Genomic DNA, 18,872 nt, shown 5'->3' with positions numbered 1-18,872 from the left:
AGTACCGACTCCGATCTCTATACGTTTAAAAGTAAATATCTTTAAAAAATCACTAATTAAGAAAAAACTTTCTCTTCTTATTTATTTATTTATATTAACGTTTTTGCTTTTCTTCCCTTACAAGTCATAATAAATCCAATTATAAAGAGACTCGAAGTCATAAACCTGAAGAAACGAATATATACCAAACTCTGCCTCTTGTTAAAAAAGAGAAAAATTAGTACAGTACATACTAGTACTCCTAGTAGAAGCAGAAGGAGAGAAAGACGAAGAAGCAACAGCAGAAAAAGATGGAAAATCAAGCAAATCTCACCGCCGATCCACAAAGAGAAGCACTCGTCAACACATTCTGTGAAATCACTTCTGCTTCAAAACCCGAAGCCCTTTTCTTCCTCGAAAGCCACAACTTCGATTTGGATTCCGCCGTCTCCACTTTCTTCGAGAACAATACTCTCCCCGCCGCCGCCGCCGCTGACGAGGATTACAACGATGCCCCTGCTTCCTCCGCCGCTAACCTCGCCGCTGACCAACGCCGTTCGCCATCGCGCTCCCGATCCCCGTCTCCGCCTCGACCTAGAAACCCTTCTACCTCTAGTGGTGCTGCTGCTGCTGCTGGGCGGAGAACTGGTGGAATTCACACTTTCTCTGATCTGAATCGTCGGCCTGTTACTGGTTCTGGTAGTGACTCCGATGAGCCTCAAGAGTATTATACCGGTGGAGAAAAAAGGTATTGCCGCTACTACTGCTGCTACTTTACTATTGGTTTTCTATTGCTTCTTTAGTATTCAGTAATAAAGTATTGGTCTTTATGTTGTACTTTTGTTTTTGAGTAAGAATTGGATAATGTGTGAGAGAGAAATTTGAGGCAATAATTCGAGGAATATGTGAAAACATCACCTTGACTATGCAGTCGGCTACCTGCATCCTCCCACTAGGTACCGGGTGACTTCCAATGCTTAGGTGGATTAGAACAAAATCATATTTTTTGCCTTTGCTAGGATTTGGTTCCTTTCATTCCAGCTCATTGGATTGCGTTATGTATCGTGAAATCATAATGTTGCACTATAGTTGCTTATCACTATCAATGTAACATGTTTGTGCTTTGTAACTTTTTGCTCTAAGCCAATGGACCCTTGGCCTATTAGTTAAAGAAGGAGGTGATAAGAGTAAAGAGTTGAGACACCATCAGGTTCAAATTTTGTTGAAGTATGGGGTCGGGTCTAATTTATGGGTTCAATGTGCTTTTCCTGCTAGTGTGTCCTATATGCTACATGTTTTCGCCACTTGGTGGTGTAAATATCGGAAATATCCTGCCCCCATGTCAAGGTTGAGGGACTACTGGACTAATGACTTTAGCTGACAGTTTTGAGTCCTGCACCATGCGAACTAAGCCTGGTATTTAAGTGGAGAAGGCTGTGGTTGGTCCTAATGGTTGGGCCCAGACAGATTTCTCGTTCATCAAATAAATAAATAACTATTGGAAGTATTCCTACGATTACAATGTCGTGGGATTTCACGATTTAGGTTGAGGTTTGGTCTTTATGATTTGTCATGTATTTAAGTACTTCTAAATTTTTTGGAATATGAAAGATTTAGCATGCGGTTCTCGTTATCAAAAAATTTATACATGCAGTGCTGTGTAAGGATTTGTTTCTGGTCCATGAGCATATGGAGATCATTTTAACTACAGGTTCTCTCTTCATCTTTCACTGTATTACATCATCCAATTTCTTGTTCTGTTGTTGTGAGACGGAGAATGCAAACATCTTAAATGCATAGTTCTTGGTTCTTAAGATGTTCTGTTACATGGATACACTTGAATACTATTCAGCCTTGTATTGTGGAGATGCAGTGTGCACCCTCATTAGTAATTTACTGATCGAAGTCTTTTTGTAGTGGAATGCTTGTTCAAGATCCATCTAAAGCAAATAACGTGGATGCAATATTCGATCAAGCTAGACAATATGCAGCTGTTGAAGCACCTCCTGCATCTTCTGGCTCAAGAAGTTTTTCTGGAACTGCTAGAAGACTTACGGGTGAGACTGTGTCCGCTGCTCCTCAGCCACCTGAGAGTATTACTCATATTATCACTTTCTGGACCAATGGGTTCACTATAGATGATGGGTCTTTGCGGAGGTTTGATGATCCAGAAAATGCCTCTTTCTTAGAGGTAATGTCAATGTTGGTTTTACCTTTTGAATGCTACCTGTAGTTCTTCATCTTTGTGGTTTTATATTCACTATACAGATTGTGATTCTCTTCAGCTGAGTCAACTAAACCTCCGTTTGTTAAAATAGGGTTTCATAAAATTTGCGCCATTCTACTTTTTTAGTTGAAACTGATATGAACCATAACTCAACTAAAGCTTAATCAATTCTACTTCGCATTTTTAAAATAGGCTATGTCCAATATTACCTTGACAAGAGATAGGTCTTTGGGCACAACTTGGATCTTGCAGTTTCAATAGTCAAAACCTCCATTTTAAACTAGTTAATGTGATGGCATTATTCAGACTATTGAACACAAAAACTTCACAACAAAGAGACACTTTACACGGAGATACACTCAAGGGTTTTATTAGGAATTATCATATAGAAATGACCTTTGGAGTAGGTAGAGGATTCCTCGTGCTTACTGTTTATCTTGTACAACTCGAAATTTCTTACTGTTGAAGTATTGTGCATGTAGAAAATTGAAAAAAGAGGCACGTTGTAGGTTCGAAAAACAGTCTTTAGATTATACTGGCTTCTCCTACTCAAGGGTTTTATTAGGAATTATCATATAGAAATGACCTTTGGAGTAGGTAGAGGATTCCTCGTGCTTACTGTTTATCTTGTACAACTCGAAATTTCTTACTGTTGAAGTATTGTGCATGTAGAAAATTGAAAAAAGAGGCACGTTGTAGGTTCGAAAAACAGTCTTTAGATTATACTGGCTTCTCCGTCAGCTATATGCCTACTTCCTGTAGCTATGTGAGAGGACTGAATTCATGGTTTCACCCATAAAAAACCCTCCCCCAAAACACCCCTTATATTTTGTTTGCTTTCAAGCGCTTCAGAGTCAGACCTCTAGTTATACATAAATGTTATAGTCCTAATCGTGGTGTCCAACATACATCCTCAGTTTAAAGTTAGTGACTAACTGAAACTTTTCTCGGAAAGAGAAATTTTGAATACAACATTTATGGGAGATTTTATGGCATGAACTAGCAGCTATCAGAGGTATATGGGAGGAGCAGTGGGTTATAGGGGGCGACTTTAACGTCTGCAGATTTGAGAGTGAAAAGATATAATTGTGTCAGAAGGTCCAGGGCGATGAGATCCTTTACAGATACAATTCAAGATTTAGGTATCATTGATCTTCCCCTTCAAGGAGCTCACTACACATGGAGAAGATTCCATGCTACACATGGTACAGAGGAGAAGATTCCATGCAAGCCTCAAGAATTGATAGGTTCTTAATATCTCCAGAGTGGAATGAAAACTTCAAGGCAATTAAGCAATTAGCTCTTCCAAGAGTTACTTCTGATCATAGGCCTTTATTGTTGGGGTGTGGTGACTGGGAAGCCAATCCCTTATATTTCAAGTTTGAAAATATGTGGCTTCAAGTAGATGGTTTTATGGACAAGGTCAAAGGATGGTGGCAGAACTATACAATTGGGGGCAGTCCAGATTTCATTCTAACTCAAAAATTGAGAAGTTTGAAAAGGGACATTACAGTTTGGAACAAGGAGTCCTTTGGCAGAGTGGAAGCACAGAGGAACAAACTGCTAGAGGAACTCGCATTATTAGAACAAGCAACTGAAACAAGACATATGTCCCAAGCAGAAAAAGAGAAATCCATGCAGCTGAAATTAGACCTCAAAAGAATGGCAAAGGCTGAGGAAGTCTCATGGAGACAAAAGCCTAGGTGTCTATGGCTCAAAGAAGGGGATAAGAACACCAAGTTCTTCCAAAGAATGGCAAAATCCAATAGAAGAAATAACAGCATAGATAAGCTAATGATAGAAGATGAGCTATGTGAAGACAAGGAAGTCATTAAAGCAGAAATTTTGAGTTTCTATCAAGACCTTTACACTGAGAATGAACAAAGGAGGCCAGAATATAACTGTTCAAATCTGCCAAGTCTTTCTCTCACAGAGAAGGCATGGTTAGAGAGAGATTTTGAGGAAGATGAGGTGTTGGCCGCAATCAACTCTTGTGCTCCAGACAAAAGTCCAGGTCCGGACGGTTTTACAATGGCTTTTTTTCAAAGGTCACGGGTCTTTGTTAAATCGGATTTAATGGGTGCTCTTAATCATTTTCATCAACATTGTTATATGGTGAGGTCCAATAATGCTTCTTTTATTGCTCTAGTTCCCAAGAGGAAAGGTGTTATAGAGCTCAGAGATTCCAGGCCCATAAGTCTCATTGGAAGTGTCTATAAGATAATTGCTAAACTCCTAGCTGTGAGGATCAAAACAGTCATCGACAAGCTGATTTCAAAAGAGCAAAATGCTTTTTTGAAAAATAGACAGATCACAGATGCATCACTGATAGCTAATGAACTGCTATATGGGAGGTTGAAAAGTGGTGTTCCAGGTATTCTTTGCAAGCTGGACATAGAAAAGGCCTTTGATCAAGTTAATTGGTCATACCTTTTTTCTATTTTAAAAGGAATGGGGTTTGGTGACAGATGGATCAGGTACAACCTTACTACTGTTAAGTATTCCATCTTGGTGAATAGAGCTCCAGTTGGTTTTTTTCACCGCAGAAAGGAATTAGACAAGGAGATCCACTTTCTCCTTTTCTTTTTATCCTTGCAATGGAGGGTTTGAGTAGAATGCTTGATAAGGCAAAGCAAATGCAGTGGATTGAAGGGTTCAGGGTGGGAAACAACACAGTTGACCCAGTTGCAGTGTCACATTTACTCTATGCAGATGATACTTTAATCTTCTGTGGGGCAGAGAAGCTTCAGGTCCAGTACCTAAATTTGACTTTACTGATTTTTGAAGCTATCTCAGGATTACACATTAATATGCAAAAAAGTGTGATTTACCCTGCGAATACAGTGCCTAACTTGGAAGAGTTGGCTAGTATTATGAGTTGTGTAATTGGCTCCTTTCCAACAACATATTTAGGCCTTCCACTGGGAGCAAAATACTAAGCAATAGGGGTTTGGAATGGAGTTCTTGAGAAGGTGGAAAAAAGATTGGCAACTTGGCAAATGCAATACCTATCCATGGGAGGAAGACTGACACTGATCAATAGTGTCTTGGACAGCCTACCAACCTATATCATGTCCTTATTCCCTATGCCTAGAAAGATCCAAAGACAACTGGACAAAATCAGAAGATCCTTTCTTTGGAAAGGGAACAGTGAAGGCCACAAGTTTCATCTGGTAAAATGGTCTAAGGTAATTCAACATAAGGATCAAGGTGGATTGGGTGTTAGAGACTTAGCCAAGCACAATAAGAGTTTACTTATGAAGTGGTGGTGGAGATATGGTCAGGTAGGAACATGTTTAAGGCAGTAGTGAATGCCAAGTACGGGAAGCTAAACCACTGGAGTACCAAACAGAGTAGAGCCCCTCATGGTGTTGGTCCTTGGAAATTTATCAACAGTCTGAAAGAGGAATTCTTTCGGGACGTTTCATTTAGAATTAGAGATGGCACCTCAGTTAGGTTCTAGAAGGATAGATGGCTTCACAATCAACCATTAAAAGACACTCATCCAGCCCTGTACCTGATAGCAGTTGATCCGGACTCAAAAGTTGCCCAATGTAGATCAGGGAACATATGGGATCCCCTCTTCAGAAGACAGATGCAGGAATGGGAACTTGGAGAACTCTTTGATCTTTTTCGGCTACGGGAAAGCTTTCAAATGAATACACAAGCTCAAGACAGTTTAAGGTGGGGCAATCTGAACGAAGGTTGTTATTCAGTGAAGGAAGGATACAAGAAATTGTGTGCTAGCAATGAAGTAACTGAGCTTTGGCCATGGAAGCTCATATGGAAGACAAAACTCCCCACAAAGGTCATGTGCTTCACCTGGATAGCTCTTAAAGGTGCGATTTTAACGCAAGACAACTTGTGTAGAAGGAATTTCCAGCTTGTGAATAGATGTTACATGTGTCTAGACAACTCAGAATCTATAAACCATTTGCTATTGCACTGCAGAGTGGCTGCAGATTTGTGGCACATGTTCCTTTCAACAATTGGCATAAGTTGGACGACACCACAAGGGATAAAAGCAGTTGAAAGTTGGAGTCAGTGGAAAGTTGAGAGAACCATCAAGAAGATCTGGCAGATAATCCCAGCAAGTATATTTTGGTATATTTGGGCAGAAAGCTTTGATGGAATATCAACTCCTAACAGCTACCTGAAAGCAAAGTGCCTTAGGAATCTATATAGCTGGAGCAACCTTTCCTCTGTAAATGATTTAATTCCATTTCTAGATTTTATTAGCTCTTTGTCTTTGGCTTGATTGACAACCATAGGCTTTTGGTGCTTCTGGTTAGCTCCCTGGTCAGAACTGTATTTTTGTGTAAATGTAGCTAACCAACCACTTTTGTAATGATTTGCATCAACCTCTTCCTGATGCCAGCAATATAACACCTTACTTCATAAAAAATAAAAAAAAAATAAAAAGTAACAAACTAGTGGACTTTAATTGGACACAGATCATTCAAGTGTTATGATTGTAGAGAAGGTAATCACGTGTAAGGTAGTGATATGGAAGAGAGTTTGCAATAATAGTAGTGAATTTCCTAGAGATCCATGATCTTTCCCTGGAAGGAGCTGAAGAAACAAATTTGAGGGTGTCTTAGGTGCTCCCTTGAAGCATATATCGAGAACCATTTGTTGTGTCCTAGCCGTGTCAAATCATGAAACTGTTTTGCAACTTCCATGTTGGTGTTTGTATATGTCCTCTACAATTTTCTCCAATCCTCACATAGGGAAAAGTAAAAACATAATATCCCCAAGTTTTAACCTTTTTCTTTTCTTGTGTGATGGCTCTGACTAGTTGAACTTAAATCTGTGAATTAAGCTCTTAATTCTTATTCCCTTTTTTTTTTGGGCAGAGTGCTCTAAATTCTGATATTCTGTATAACCGTTTCACAAGACCTTTTGCTTGTTGGAATTGGATAAATCTCTTATGTAATTTTATGCTCTTCTTGTTAGGCAGAACCAACCAATATGAGCTTTGCTTGTTTATGCTTTTGCTTTGTAGTTTTTTTGTCTCCAGAGTTGCTCTTAATATTTTGGTATCTGTAATACAGAGTATCCGGAAGTCTGAATGCCCAAAAGAACTTGAACCAGAAGATAGGAGTACATCTGTGCGAGTTAATCTGACAAGGAGAGAGGAGGACTGCCCTGTACGTCCTTATTCCTCTAACAAAGGGTCTCGATTATGCTGCTAAAAATCTCTGCTTTTCACAGTGACGCTCTTCTTTTATTTTTTATTTGATCTTATTTGCAGGTTCCAGAGAAGCGCCGTGCTACATTTCAGGGTGTTGGAAGAACTTTAGGTAGCACTAGCAATGCTGAACAAGTTGAGTCAATTGGTGCTGTCTCATCATTCACCGCAGCTCCAACCCCATCAGTGGGCCTAGTTGTTGATCAATCACAGCCTTCAACCTCAATTCAACTGAGATTGGCAGATGGTACACGAATGGTTTCGCGGTTTAACTTCCAACACACAATCAGAGATATTCGAGGGTTTATTGACGCATCAAGGCCTGGAGGACCAAGGAGTTATCAGCTGCAGACTGTGGGCTTTCCTCCCAAACAACTCTCAGATCTGGACCAGACAATAGAGCAAGCAGGCCTAGCCAATTCAGTTGTAATCCAGAAACTTTAGCTGGGCACTCATTTTATGTTATATCTGCTGCAGTTACACCAAGAACCGTGCTGATTTTACCTCTCTATTTAAACTATATACGCACTCCTAATCGCAAGTAACTTCCAGGGCTAGCTGATGTTTTTCTTGCAGCCTACTGATGAATTTATCTTATGAAGTTGAGAGGCACTCAGAAATTTCTTTCTTCTTTCCATTGGCTACGTTTTGTTTTTTGCATATTGTTGAATCGCAAATGTCACCAATACATGTTGTAGTAAGATAAAAACCTTGGTATAGGATTGGCATCACAATACTACATCTAAAGTTCAAACAGCTGCAACTGTTAGATATTGGGCAAACCCATTTTTAGATACTGTTATCCATTGTCCTCTGTCATTATCAACTCTAAGTACTCTAGATCCTCAACTGTAAATTATTGACATACAAATTTCCCTAGTTCCTCAACTGTAAAAGGATTGGGATACGCCTTTCACTTAGAAAAAGTATATGATAGATCAAAAAAAAAAGTATATGAAGAACAAGGAAAAGGAGCAAACAAGGTATGACAAATTCTATCTAATTTTGTTGAGTTAAACCAATCAATTAAACTATTCTAATTCCGTGATAAAAGTACGCCTGAGAAGCGTTTATCAAAAATATCTCGTTTCTCTTGTAAGAAATAAAATAAGATTATAAAAAATTTGAGAGAAATTTATTAGCAAAAACCAATAATAAAAAATTAATTAACAACTTTGCATCTAATTTCAATATAAAAATGTACATGAAATTGTAGTAAAATAGGCAACCAGCTTTATTGAATCAAAAACATGATTTTCAATATCAATTTAGATGGAATAACTGAATATCTTTAGCTCCAAAGAAATAATACTAGTAATTAACATTAAAGCAATTAGAATTGTCAGTTTGTCATTATTCCTCCAACTATGTCCAAATTGTTTACGTAACTAATTTTACTAAATGAATAAATATTTTACTTACCATTTTTTTGTTACTTTTAATTGCTTTTGAATGGTCTGATATTGTAAATCCGTGTATACAAGTCAAACCAAGTTAAAGAAAACCTATTCCTAGCGTATTTAGGATTGAGTTGTTAGATTTTCCTATATATAAAACATATTCCTAGAGTAATTAGGATTGAGTTCTCAGACTTTCCTCTATATAATCTAAAAGTTTATAGAAAAAAACAAAACAAAACAAAACATGGTTAGCGTTGGCGCGGCAATGTCGTTCATTCGCCGTGTAATGTCCCACCCTAACATATACACTCCCTACATTCGACTCCTTAGTAATTTTGTAAGTGGAAAGTTGGACGGACCAACTGCTGCTTCAGAATTGCAAACGCTGTTCAAAGGATACGACGATTTGCTATATGGATGTCGTATGTTCTTGCCTCCTCAATGTCATGTATCATTGCCTTTCCAACCTCGGGAATTCCGAAAGAACAATGTAGTCGCAGATATGGACAAGTTAAAATCTTGCATTAATTTTCAGAATAAATTGGAGAATCGATTCGCTGATAATCAAGGTGTTATTTGTGCATACTTGAAGATTATCAAGGCTTTGACAAAGAGTGAACTTTCCAATAACGAGGCTTATGATACAGTTAAGAAAATTTTTGGTGATGAAAACCAAGATTTGGTGGATGAGTTTGCGTCAGTTTTGAAAATTAAGAAGAGAAAAAAGGAGGAAGAGAATTTATCTTCACCAAGTAGTAGTAGTGAAGAAATCAAAGCCAAAAGGCAAAAAACTGCAGAGGAACGAAATATCTACATGCGAATGGAAGATGAGATGTTTGAAATTGACGTTCACTTGTCACGTATGAGAACAACTATGCAATCTGCAAAGGCTTTATTGAAAAACTTGAGGGACTCAACACAACAATATCAGATTATTAATATTGTTGACAAATATATCAGTGATGTGAGTCTCAGTTGCATTAGGGAAGAATACAAAGAACAAGGTTTCTTTATTATAAAAAGACTAAAGGAAGATCCGAAACATGTTTTACCCCGAATTTTGTCAAATTTAGAGTCCAAAAAGGAGGAATTGGTAAAGGCCAAAGAGAAGCTGAACAAAAGTTGGCGTGAAGTTCATCAGCAGAAAAAAATTTCTCTGTTAATGGCATCATAGATAGATGTTGTTTTGAAGTTATTTTGTTTATCTGAATATTGCTATTCTGGTTTTTTGCCGACGAATGAGTTGTAGATTATGTAATCAATGGATATATCGTGTTTTGGGAGTGATCAAAAATCACGTTTAATATTTATTACTGTAATTTTAACTATACACATCAATTTGATAGTTCATCAATTTCCTATTGAACTTTTCTTCAGTATTTTCATCTTAATTTTTTTATTCTTGTATTTTTCAAACTTGTTCTAAAAACATGTTTCTTGAGCCGAGAGTATATCAAAAATAATCTTTATCTCACACAAGGTAAGGGTTAGGTCTGCATACACCGAATTTGTTGTTATTGTCAATTTCCTATTTAAATAATGACTAGTTTTTACGCTCAAAATAATTCTTACGAGGAATTTGGAGCAAAGTTGGATTGCTTCACAGGGTGTAGCCTAAATAGTGAATTTTTTGGCTGATTCCTTCAAGTTCCCAAGGTAGCTTGTGGACGTCATATTTGTTCGCAAATAGAATATACATATTCAGATTCTTTTGACTTCTAAAATGAATATAAAAAATTTAAACCAACTTTTTTATACAAACAAGTGAGGATTCGTATAACCAACCCCAGCTTGGCGTAATTGTTGTTGTTGTTTAATTATTGAGTTTTGATTTGTGCTAGTTAGTCAGAGATTCAATGACAAAGTCATTGTTTAACCAACTCTTGTCATTAAAATTAAAAATTCAACATTTACTTCATTGTCAAAAAATGGCCAAAAAATAAGAAAAGAAATAGTATGTTTAAGATGGAGGCTATATTTATATTTATATTTATATTTATAAATAGAAATATAAGAAAGAAATTTGAAAAGTTGCCTTCTTTAAATATATTTACAATATGCAGTTGTTAGCAATTCTTAACCCCTCCCCTTGAAAACTGCAGTGTGATCGCATTTCTTCAATTACAATAGACTAAATTACACCAAGTAATTACATGATCCGACAAACAAGCCAAATTGTGTAATTACCACTCAAATTCAATTCTCATGTGCCTCTCTACCTTCTCAAGATTAGGGGTGGGCATAGTTTGGGCAAACCCGAAATCCGAATTTTTTGAATTTTTGATTTGGATTTTCAGATTACGAATTTAATTTTGGATTTAATTTTAAAAAATTTTAAATATTGGATTTGGTACTTCGAATTTTTGAATATCCGAAAATCCGAAATTCTTATAACTTGATATTTAGTCCATTATCCATATGTCAATAGTAATAAGTTCAATACCCTACCCATTAGATATTATCCCATATTCAATATATTAATTACTAAGTTACCGTGAGAACACTTTTTATTTGGACATGATTTTACTATTTCTACTTCTTATCGGCCGTATTAATGTCTATTATATTTTTTTGGCAATAATTTCATTACTTGAATACTTCATTTTGATAATTGAGGCTAGAATGAGGAACTTTTCAGACAATTTAACATGAATACTTCATTTGGATATTCATTTTTTGTAAAAAGAAGAAACATCTCAACTTATATGCTCAAAACCGAAAATTCAAAATATCCAAACCGATTAATCCAAAACCGAACTTAAAAAATCCAATCCAATCCAATCTGAACTTATTTGAATTGGATTTGGATTGTCATTTCTTCAATCCGAAAACCGAAAATCCAAAGAGAAATTTCCATATGCAATCCGAACGCCCACCCCTACTCAAGATAGGGATAAGATCTGCGTACATACCCTCCCCAAACCCCGGCGCGCGCACATGCAAAAATTAAATTAAAAAAATCAACTAAGTAGCAAAAATAACTTTATTTTCAGATGATGAAGCAGGCTCTCTGGCACTAATTTACAAGCATGTTGTCAGGACCTAGATCAAGAGATCACAACTCATTAAACCAATTTTAACCAACTCAATATGCATCTGCAGATTGCATTCTCCTATGTACCAATTGCTAGCACATACATGGCCTCGACACCACTCAGCTGGAGAGGCTAGCCTAGCCTGATCCGAGAAGTGCTAGTTTAAGTTGTTTGCTATTTAAAATAGAGATAGAGCAAATGCTATAGCGCTATGAAATAAGGACTCCAGAGATATTGCAACTCGAGATCAGGCAAAGTTCTTATTCGTCAATACGAAATTCTTGATCAGCATCAGCTCCTAGAGACTTGTCATCATACATCCAGCTTCCTATCTAAACCAGACATCCTACTTCTCCATTTTCAAGAACAATAGGGGAAGACACAGGAAGAGGAAAGTCATAATTATAAACTAAATAAAACATAGAAAAAGACACCTAGACTTAAAATGTTTATGACTTTTACCAATTAGGATTAATCTTTTGGTAGACTCTGCAATATACAGTTATTACGCATTTAGGACACACAAATTGCATTCAGTTGACAACACAGTCTAGTGCATAAACTTTAATAAATAGCAAGTTACCACAGTAAATAATAGAAGGGTTTCTGGCTTTTGGAAAAAGGATAGTATCCTCTCAGTGCTATACAATTTGATAACACATACAACAATGCCAGAGCTAGGCAAGAAAATGCGTACCTCCTCATACTGCATCAAGGTCAGCTATTTATCTCTTCCTTCGCTTCGACTCCACCTAGCAATGGGAATACTGGCAGTTCAGATTAAATGGTTGCCAACTACAGATAAACTTTAATCAAGATTACAAACAAGAGCTTAAATTTCAATGATAGCATTGTCATGATGCAATCCCCTCGAGGAACCCCCACAGCTTTGGTTCAATGAAGATAAGCACATCATGGGTTGAGAGTTTGAATTCAGCCTTTGACAGTAGAGAAAGGCCTTTATCCACCGAGTTTCAAAGTTGGAAATAGTGGATTTCTCAGTTATCAAAAATAAAATGATGTGACTTGAGGAACATAGAAGGATGTACATGGATGCATATGTAGTTTTTTTTTAATTCCTATCTACATGTCAGCAGGTAATATTCCAATAAATAGCTCAACATATGATTATTCAGCTATGCCCATGCCCAGCCTATCTCTCCCCTCACCCCATATCCGCTTCTCCTTCTAACAGTCAGCCACTCATATCACCCCAATTACCAACCATTCTGCCACTCTATTAAACATTCACCGTTACAGGAAGATAAGAGATTTGAATCAACAACCTGAGAAGTCAATCAACCACCCTCCTTTACTTTTCCGTTAACAGCCATTTCTCTCCCTACCCTTAGTTTCTTACATTAAATGTCACTGCATAATCTACTCTTCTTCCCTCTTAATTCTTACATAAAGTACGATGATAGGAAGAAATATCGACATCAATTACCTCAAAAAAAAAAATACCTTAAGAAACTCGAGTCTCATAGGGCACAAGATCCAAATCTAAAATCAACTTTGACAAGCACTGGTTCAGAACTCTCCGTGTCAAAAGGGTTAGGGGGTTGTTGGGGGGGGGGGGGATTAGCGAGGTTTTGCCCACGTGGTTTGCATGTGCTCAGTGATTCCGTTTCTCCAAAATTATTGACATGCAAATTTCCCTAGATCCCTCAGCTACAAAAGATTGGATACCCCTTCGACTTCAGAAAAAATATATGAAGAAGGAAGAAGAGTGAACAATAAGGTATTACATGAAGCAACTCAAGAAATGAATTAAATAACATATAGAACATTCTACAAGTTAATACTTTATTGATATGATGGGCCGAGCCCCGTGTACGAGTTGCATGCCAAAGGTACATATAAAATATGAATGACCACACAACCAGCACTACGCTAACTGAAAAGCTTTTGAAAGTAGATATATTTATCCTGTTAATTCCATCAAAACTGTCCCAGGGTACATTATGGAAATCTACAAGAATCAGAAGGTGAGAATTTGTAGGAAGTGGAAATGAAATGCATGATTATATGCACCTAAAAACATCATATAACATGATCATCACTTATTGACAACCAGTCCTACAACTTCTGCTGGTGATGTCTAGAGCAACCTGATATCATTATGACATCAAACCTCACGTTCAAGTTAAAAGTTTACTGCTTACTTAACTCCTCTTATACAAAGCCTAAATATTTTTTCCTGATAGTGCAAGCTTACAGAGCCTGCGTATTTTATATGAAGCAAATTTAAAGCGGAAGAAATGAAAGTAATATGCAACTCTCTAGACAGCATAGAAGATTAGAACAATATCTAGGAGTTCATCTTTGAGATTTAACCTTTGCAATGATTCTTCCTTTTTTAATTATTTTTTATAAAGACCTTTGCAACAATTTACATCAGTTCCAAGGTACCAGAACTCCTATATATCTCCAAATAAGTTACCACAGACATTCTAAAAGAATCAGATACAGTACTCACAAGCTTGATTCAAAACCAAATGACACGACACCATACAAAGGGAAGCTAATTCTGCACCTTAGCGTGAACATATGGTTAGTGAAGCAACAATTACCGAATACCCCAGATTAATGTCACATGTAATTGCCCAACTTTTCCTTCTGAATTATTCTAAATATATGCCATTTTCCTAAAAGAGTAACCCCCCCCCCCCCTTCCCACCTTATCAGATCCTTCTCCAATACCTAAAGACTAATTAAAAAACAAATACAAAGGTAACTTCTCTTATATGAGCATTTTCAGTCACAAGCTTGGATAAAAGAAGAGGGGTTGAGGTAGGTTCATGGCAATCGGAAAAATAGTGGCTAGTTTGAAATTGAGGCAAAGTTAATTCATTGATTAAAGGTAACATGGATGTGATACTAGAGACTTACACTATTTAAAGTCATAAATCTCTCAAAAGTTAACTTTATCTCAGCTTTATACCTACTTTTATAACTTATCTTCATGCCATATCTCATTCCCAAGTCCAGCCAAATAAGGACACTTCAAAAGGGAAAGTGGAAATTTTCTTTATGTTGGTAAAACCTAGTGAGATTCTACCCAACCAATGTACTTCTATTGTCAGTGAAAGCAGTTCCTAATTCTAAAGGCTATCTTACTACTAATAGCGAGTATTTTGAGTAATCCCACTTGTTAACTATGGTGAACCTATCTGAAGTATGACATAGTTCCGCAGGATCTAAGTTCATGTTATCTAAGTTGTCACATAGGCCTAAAACTTGCGACATTCTCCATCCTCAGGTCATCCATGTTTTGAACCTTTTTCTTTCCTTCGAGGAACTCAACAACGAGAGATTGAAACCAGCTTAGTTTGGTCACTAGTTATTGATTGTATCAGTAGCTCAGTGTATTAAATGAGCAGGTAACATCATGACTTAGGAGATACCCTTTCTCAGGTCCGCTCCTCCTTTCACTCTAATAGAATCTGATATGTTAGATATAACCAAACTAAATATGCGCCACTTACTGAGTGCAACCTTCTCCGTCCAAAATTATCCTCACATCAGGCCACACATAAGAACATAGTGCAAAAAGTCCACCCACCACCATTACCCTCTCAATCACAAACAACAACAGTTTGTTAATTGACTTGAGACACAACATCTGCAAATAATACTAATACTATCATGTCAAAGGTTACCAAGTGTGTGCAACAGAAATTTTACCTTTGACTCAACAGGTGGTGAAACATGAAATGAGCTCAAGGGACGTTTGCCATCATCTTCTGAGGAACAGTCAGAACATAAGAAATGCTCTAATTTCTTTGCTTCTTCAATGGTCATACCCATACAAGAGGGATGGAACCTGCAATAAAATTGCGCGGAAAATGAGAAGACTTTCTTATAGACACAGTTATCAGATAATCATAACACGGACAATTAGATTAAGATAAACAGACTTCATAACAACTCAGGCCTCCTAACATACAGATGCTGAATAATGCAGCTATTTCACCCAAAGCCAATGGAGGCAATTAAAAAGACGAGAACATTTTCACTTTCCCTGATTCACATTCCACACCATACTGATGAAGTTACACTTCCTTTTTTTAGTTCTATGCCATATCATATAAACAATACAGTCCTCAAGTATTGCTTAACCAATGTGACGTTGCTGAACTCATCATAGAGCCTTGAAACCACATGTAATTTTGACATACAAGATTTCTGGCACCATCAGAGCTTTGCATCCAATTCATAAGATATAAAGACACCAATTGGATCTAGATATTTTAGTCAACCATTTTAAACTTAACGTAAACTTGTCACTTTGTCAGGACCCATGTGTCTTCTACGTGGGCACTTGGCAACAAATCCAGATTCTGGTGGAACTTCCATATGATATAATATTGTATCTGTATACCTAATAATGCCCCACAGCAATATTTTTCACTTCAGCAATGACATGGACATAGACGGGTACAGTACATATGTATACACATGCGTGGGTGATATCAGCATTCAAACTCAAATTTCTTATTTAAGTTTGCCTCAACTGGATTTTTAACAAAGGGCAGTCGCAGCTCGAATTTACATGGATCAGCATTTCATGCTTACATGATACACAGGAATTTCATCTACAAGACTACCTGAAATGCAAGTAAAATATCATGACAGTTATAAGTCTGCAAAATGTAATATTTATGTATGTTTGTTGTGCACCTGATTGAAATAGTAAGATAATGTAGATAGTGGACAGTTAAAAGGCAATACAATTTAACAATCCACTTTACAAGATAAAATATGCACGAACGAACCAACTAAACTTGCCCCGTATGCTGATATACGAGAAAGGGGGAAAGATGCAATATTTGTTTCCTTTTCAAGCTTTGAGTCCTTGATGCGGACTGTATATTTATTTGCCTTTTTCGCTGCTTTCGATCTAAACTGAAAGTAATTGCACATATAAAGATATCCTTTTATGTTCAACTAGAGCATTAAATGGAGCTATGCTTGTTGACTTCCATGCATACAAGCAAAAAAGACATGTTCATGTGTAAAGGAGATTAATTTTGTCGACATTGTCAGTTTACCAGTCTTTACATCCTTCACACTGCACCATCAGATCATCAGGGTTGTAGGGCATCTCACATTTACAATACCTTCAAAATAAAAACATCCCAAAGTATCCAGGTGTTAGTAAACACTACGAGCATAACTTTCAAATTCAAAACTAAAAATGCAAAATATAGATCTCATGTTCCGGAGCAAAGCTAGTAGAAACTCACACAGCGACGCGGTCAGGAGTAAATCCCCCTGTGGCAGCTTTGTACTCGAACCTACAAAAGTAATCCTCAGGGCCCACATTCTCCAATTTGGTGTAGTTCTTAAAAGAGTGCACTATGCACTTCCCTTCAATGGTGTGTGCACTTTGCATATCGAAGTGATCTGACAAGAACAGCTCTTTGGCCCCATGGAATTGTCTGCGACCACCAATAGACTCCTCAGGTCGGTAGTACCATCTAACTTTGACCTTCACATTGTTCCGGTGATCAGACTCAAGCTTCTCTACTCTTGCCACGTACGGAGGTTTATCAGAATCAGATGGTCTCATCAACACACAATCACCAGCTGAGAAAGAAAGTTCAAAGCAGTTTAATTTTTCAGTCTAACGACCTCCAACAATCGAAAACTTAAATAACTGAAAAGGACTGTGCGCGCGGTGAGGGGGGAGGGGGTGCAAATGCTAATATTTAAGAGAAGAAAACGCCCCAAATCTCATCAAAGTCCACAATACACAAAATATGTGTGCTTTTCTTTTGTGTGTGTATTAGTACAACAACTACACACTGATCGTAGAAAAATTAAAGCAAAGTTAAAGAATGGCCAAACAATTTAGGAAGGCAAAGCCCAATGAGCTACAAATAAATGCTTTACAAAAGGCACTCAAGGGTGTGTCCTAGTAGTTAATGAAGTGGAAGGAAAACCATGTGGTTCCAGGTTCAAATCCAAGTAGAGGCAAAGCCCAAGTCTTGGTGGCCACACTTATTCGGTACATATGCTGGTGGTAGGTAGTCGAGGTGTATAGAAGCTGGTCCAAACACCATATTCATAAAAAAAATTGCTCAACAAAAAGATAGTACTAATAGACAATCTATAATACAAAGCATAGAAGGGGGGAAAAAAAGAGTATTACTTCAATGAGACAAAGTAAAAATCTTGTAACACCAAAAATGGACCAACTTTATCCTTCTTTGCACATAACAAATCAGATTACCAAAATCCAAATTGATCAAAACAAGAAATAAATTAAACACAAGCACAATCGTAAAGGTAGAGTAATAAAGAGCCGGGGGGGGGGGGGAGAAGAGCTATATTACGTCTAACGATTTTGTTGGTGCCCTTGATAGAGTAAGAATCAAGGTCTTTCTTTCCAGGTTTAGTCTTAGCCATCAATCTTTCAGCTCACTCTTCAAGAATGAACAAAACCCAGCAATAAAGACTCAATTTTTATTTTCTTTTTTAAAGTGAAAATGAATGACCAACTAAAGAAAATTTCTTGGTGATGACAACTGTAAAAATGGAAATGGGGTAACAGTTGAAAAACTCCTTTTTAGTTGAAAAAGAGGAGCAAAAACCCTAGTTGCTGGAAAATGGGGGGTGGAGAGTAGAGCATAGGACTGGGAGAGAGAGAGAGAGAGAGAGAGAGAGAGAGCGCAGGAGAAGGGTCGGAGACAGAGGTTTTGTTCCTATACGTGCGACAATTTAGGACCGTGCGTCCAACCCCTGATTCAATTGTATTTATGAGATATTTGCACTTTTTACCTATAGGGTTTTTATAATATCGAATATTCCCGTTTGAGTTTTCTAAAATTATTACCCTGGACCATTTCATATTAGATGGATTGAGAGGTTAATGTGTGTCTCAAACTCCTAAGCATATTATATAAGGAAAACTGACACTAAATTTGAGCGTTTTAAGAATATTCCCTTCGGGGATTAATCCTTTACAATATATGAAACTTATAGAAAACATAAGAGAAATATACATTATTACGATAAGGAGCGGTCCGACGAGT

General features: G+C 37.2%; 2 protein-coding genes across 8 annotated transcripts; one reads left to right on the top strand and one right to left on the bottom strand.

The window, feature by feature from the left end:
* Nucleotides 1-173: 173 nt before the first annotated feature.
* LOC104112544 (plant UBX domain-containing protein 4-like) lies at nt 174-8,034 on the top strand. Its single transcript, XM_009622495.4, has 4 exons — nt 174-727; nt 1,897-2,170; nt 7,261-7,356; nt 7,461-8,034. Exons 1-4 carry the CDS (start codon nt 291-293, stop codon nt 7,839-7,841), a joined length of 1,188 nt encoding a protein of 395 aa, XP_009620790.1. The 5' UTR covers nt 174-290; the 3' UTR covers nt 7,842-8,034.
* A 3,728-nt stretch (nt 8,035-11,762) lies between these two features.
* On the bottom strand, nt 11,763-18,557 carry LOC104112545 (chromatin remodeling protein EBS-like). 7 transcript variants are annotated; one of them, XR_011409518.1, is made up of 6 exons: nt 18,174-18,550; nt 17,082-17,424; nt 16,887-16,955; nt 15,520-15,658; nt 12,530-12,599; nt 11,763-12,184 (listed from the first exon to the last, which is right to left on the bottom strand). XR_011409518.1 is itself a non-coding variant. In XM_009622496.4 (6 exons), the coding sequence occupies exons 1-5, from the start codon at nt 18,244-18,246 to the stop codon at nt 12,558-12,560; spliced, it is 651 nt and encodes a 216-aa protein (XP_009620791.1). In that variant the 5' UTR covers nt 18,247-18,557; the 3' UTR covers nt 11,763-12,178; nt 12,530-12,557. The 7 variants fall into 7 exon arrangements, 4 of the variants coding, with proteins under 4 accessions (XP_009620791.1, XP_009620793.1, XP_009620792.1 ...); XR_011409517.1 differs by having other exon boundaries at nt 11,763-12,181; XR_011409519.1 differs by having other exon boundaries at nt 11,763-12,178.
* Between the last annotated feature and the right edge of the window lie 315 nt (nt 18,558-18,872).

Source organism: Nicotiana tomentosiformis, chromosome 7 (assembly GCF_000390325.3).
Source record: "Nicotiana tomentosiformis chromosome 7, ASM39032v3, whole genome shotgun sequence".
NCBI lineage: Eukaryota > Viridiplantae > Streptophyta > Magnoliopsida > Solanales > Solanaceae > Nicotiana > Nicotiana tomentosiformis.
Note: the sequence above shows the minus strand (reverse complement) of the source record. Positions and strands in the feature narration are given on the sequence as shown.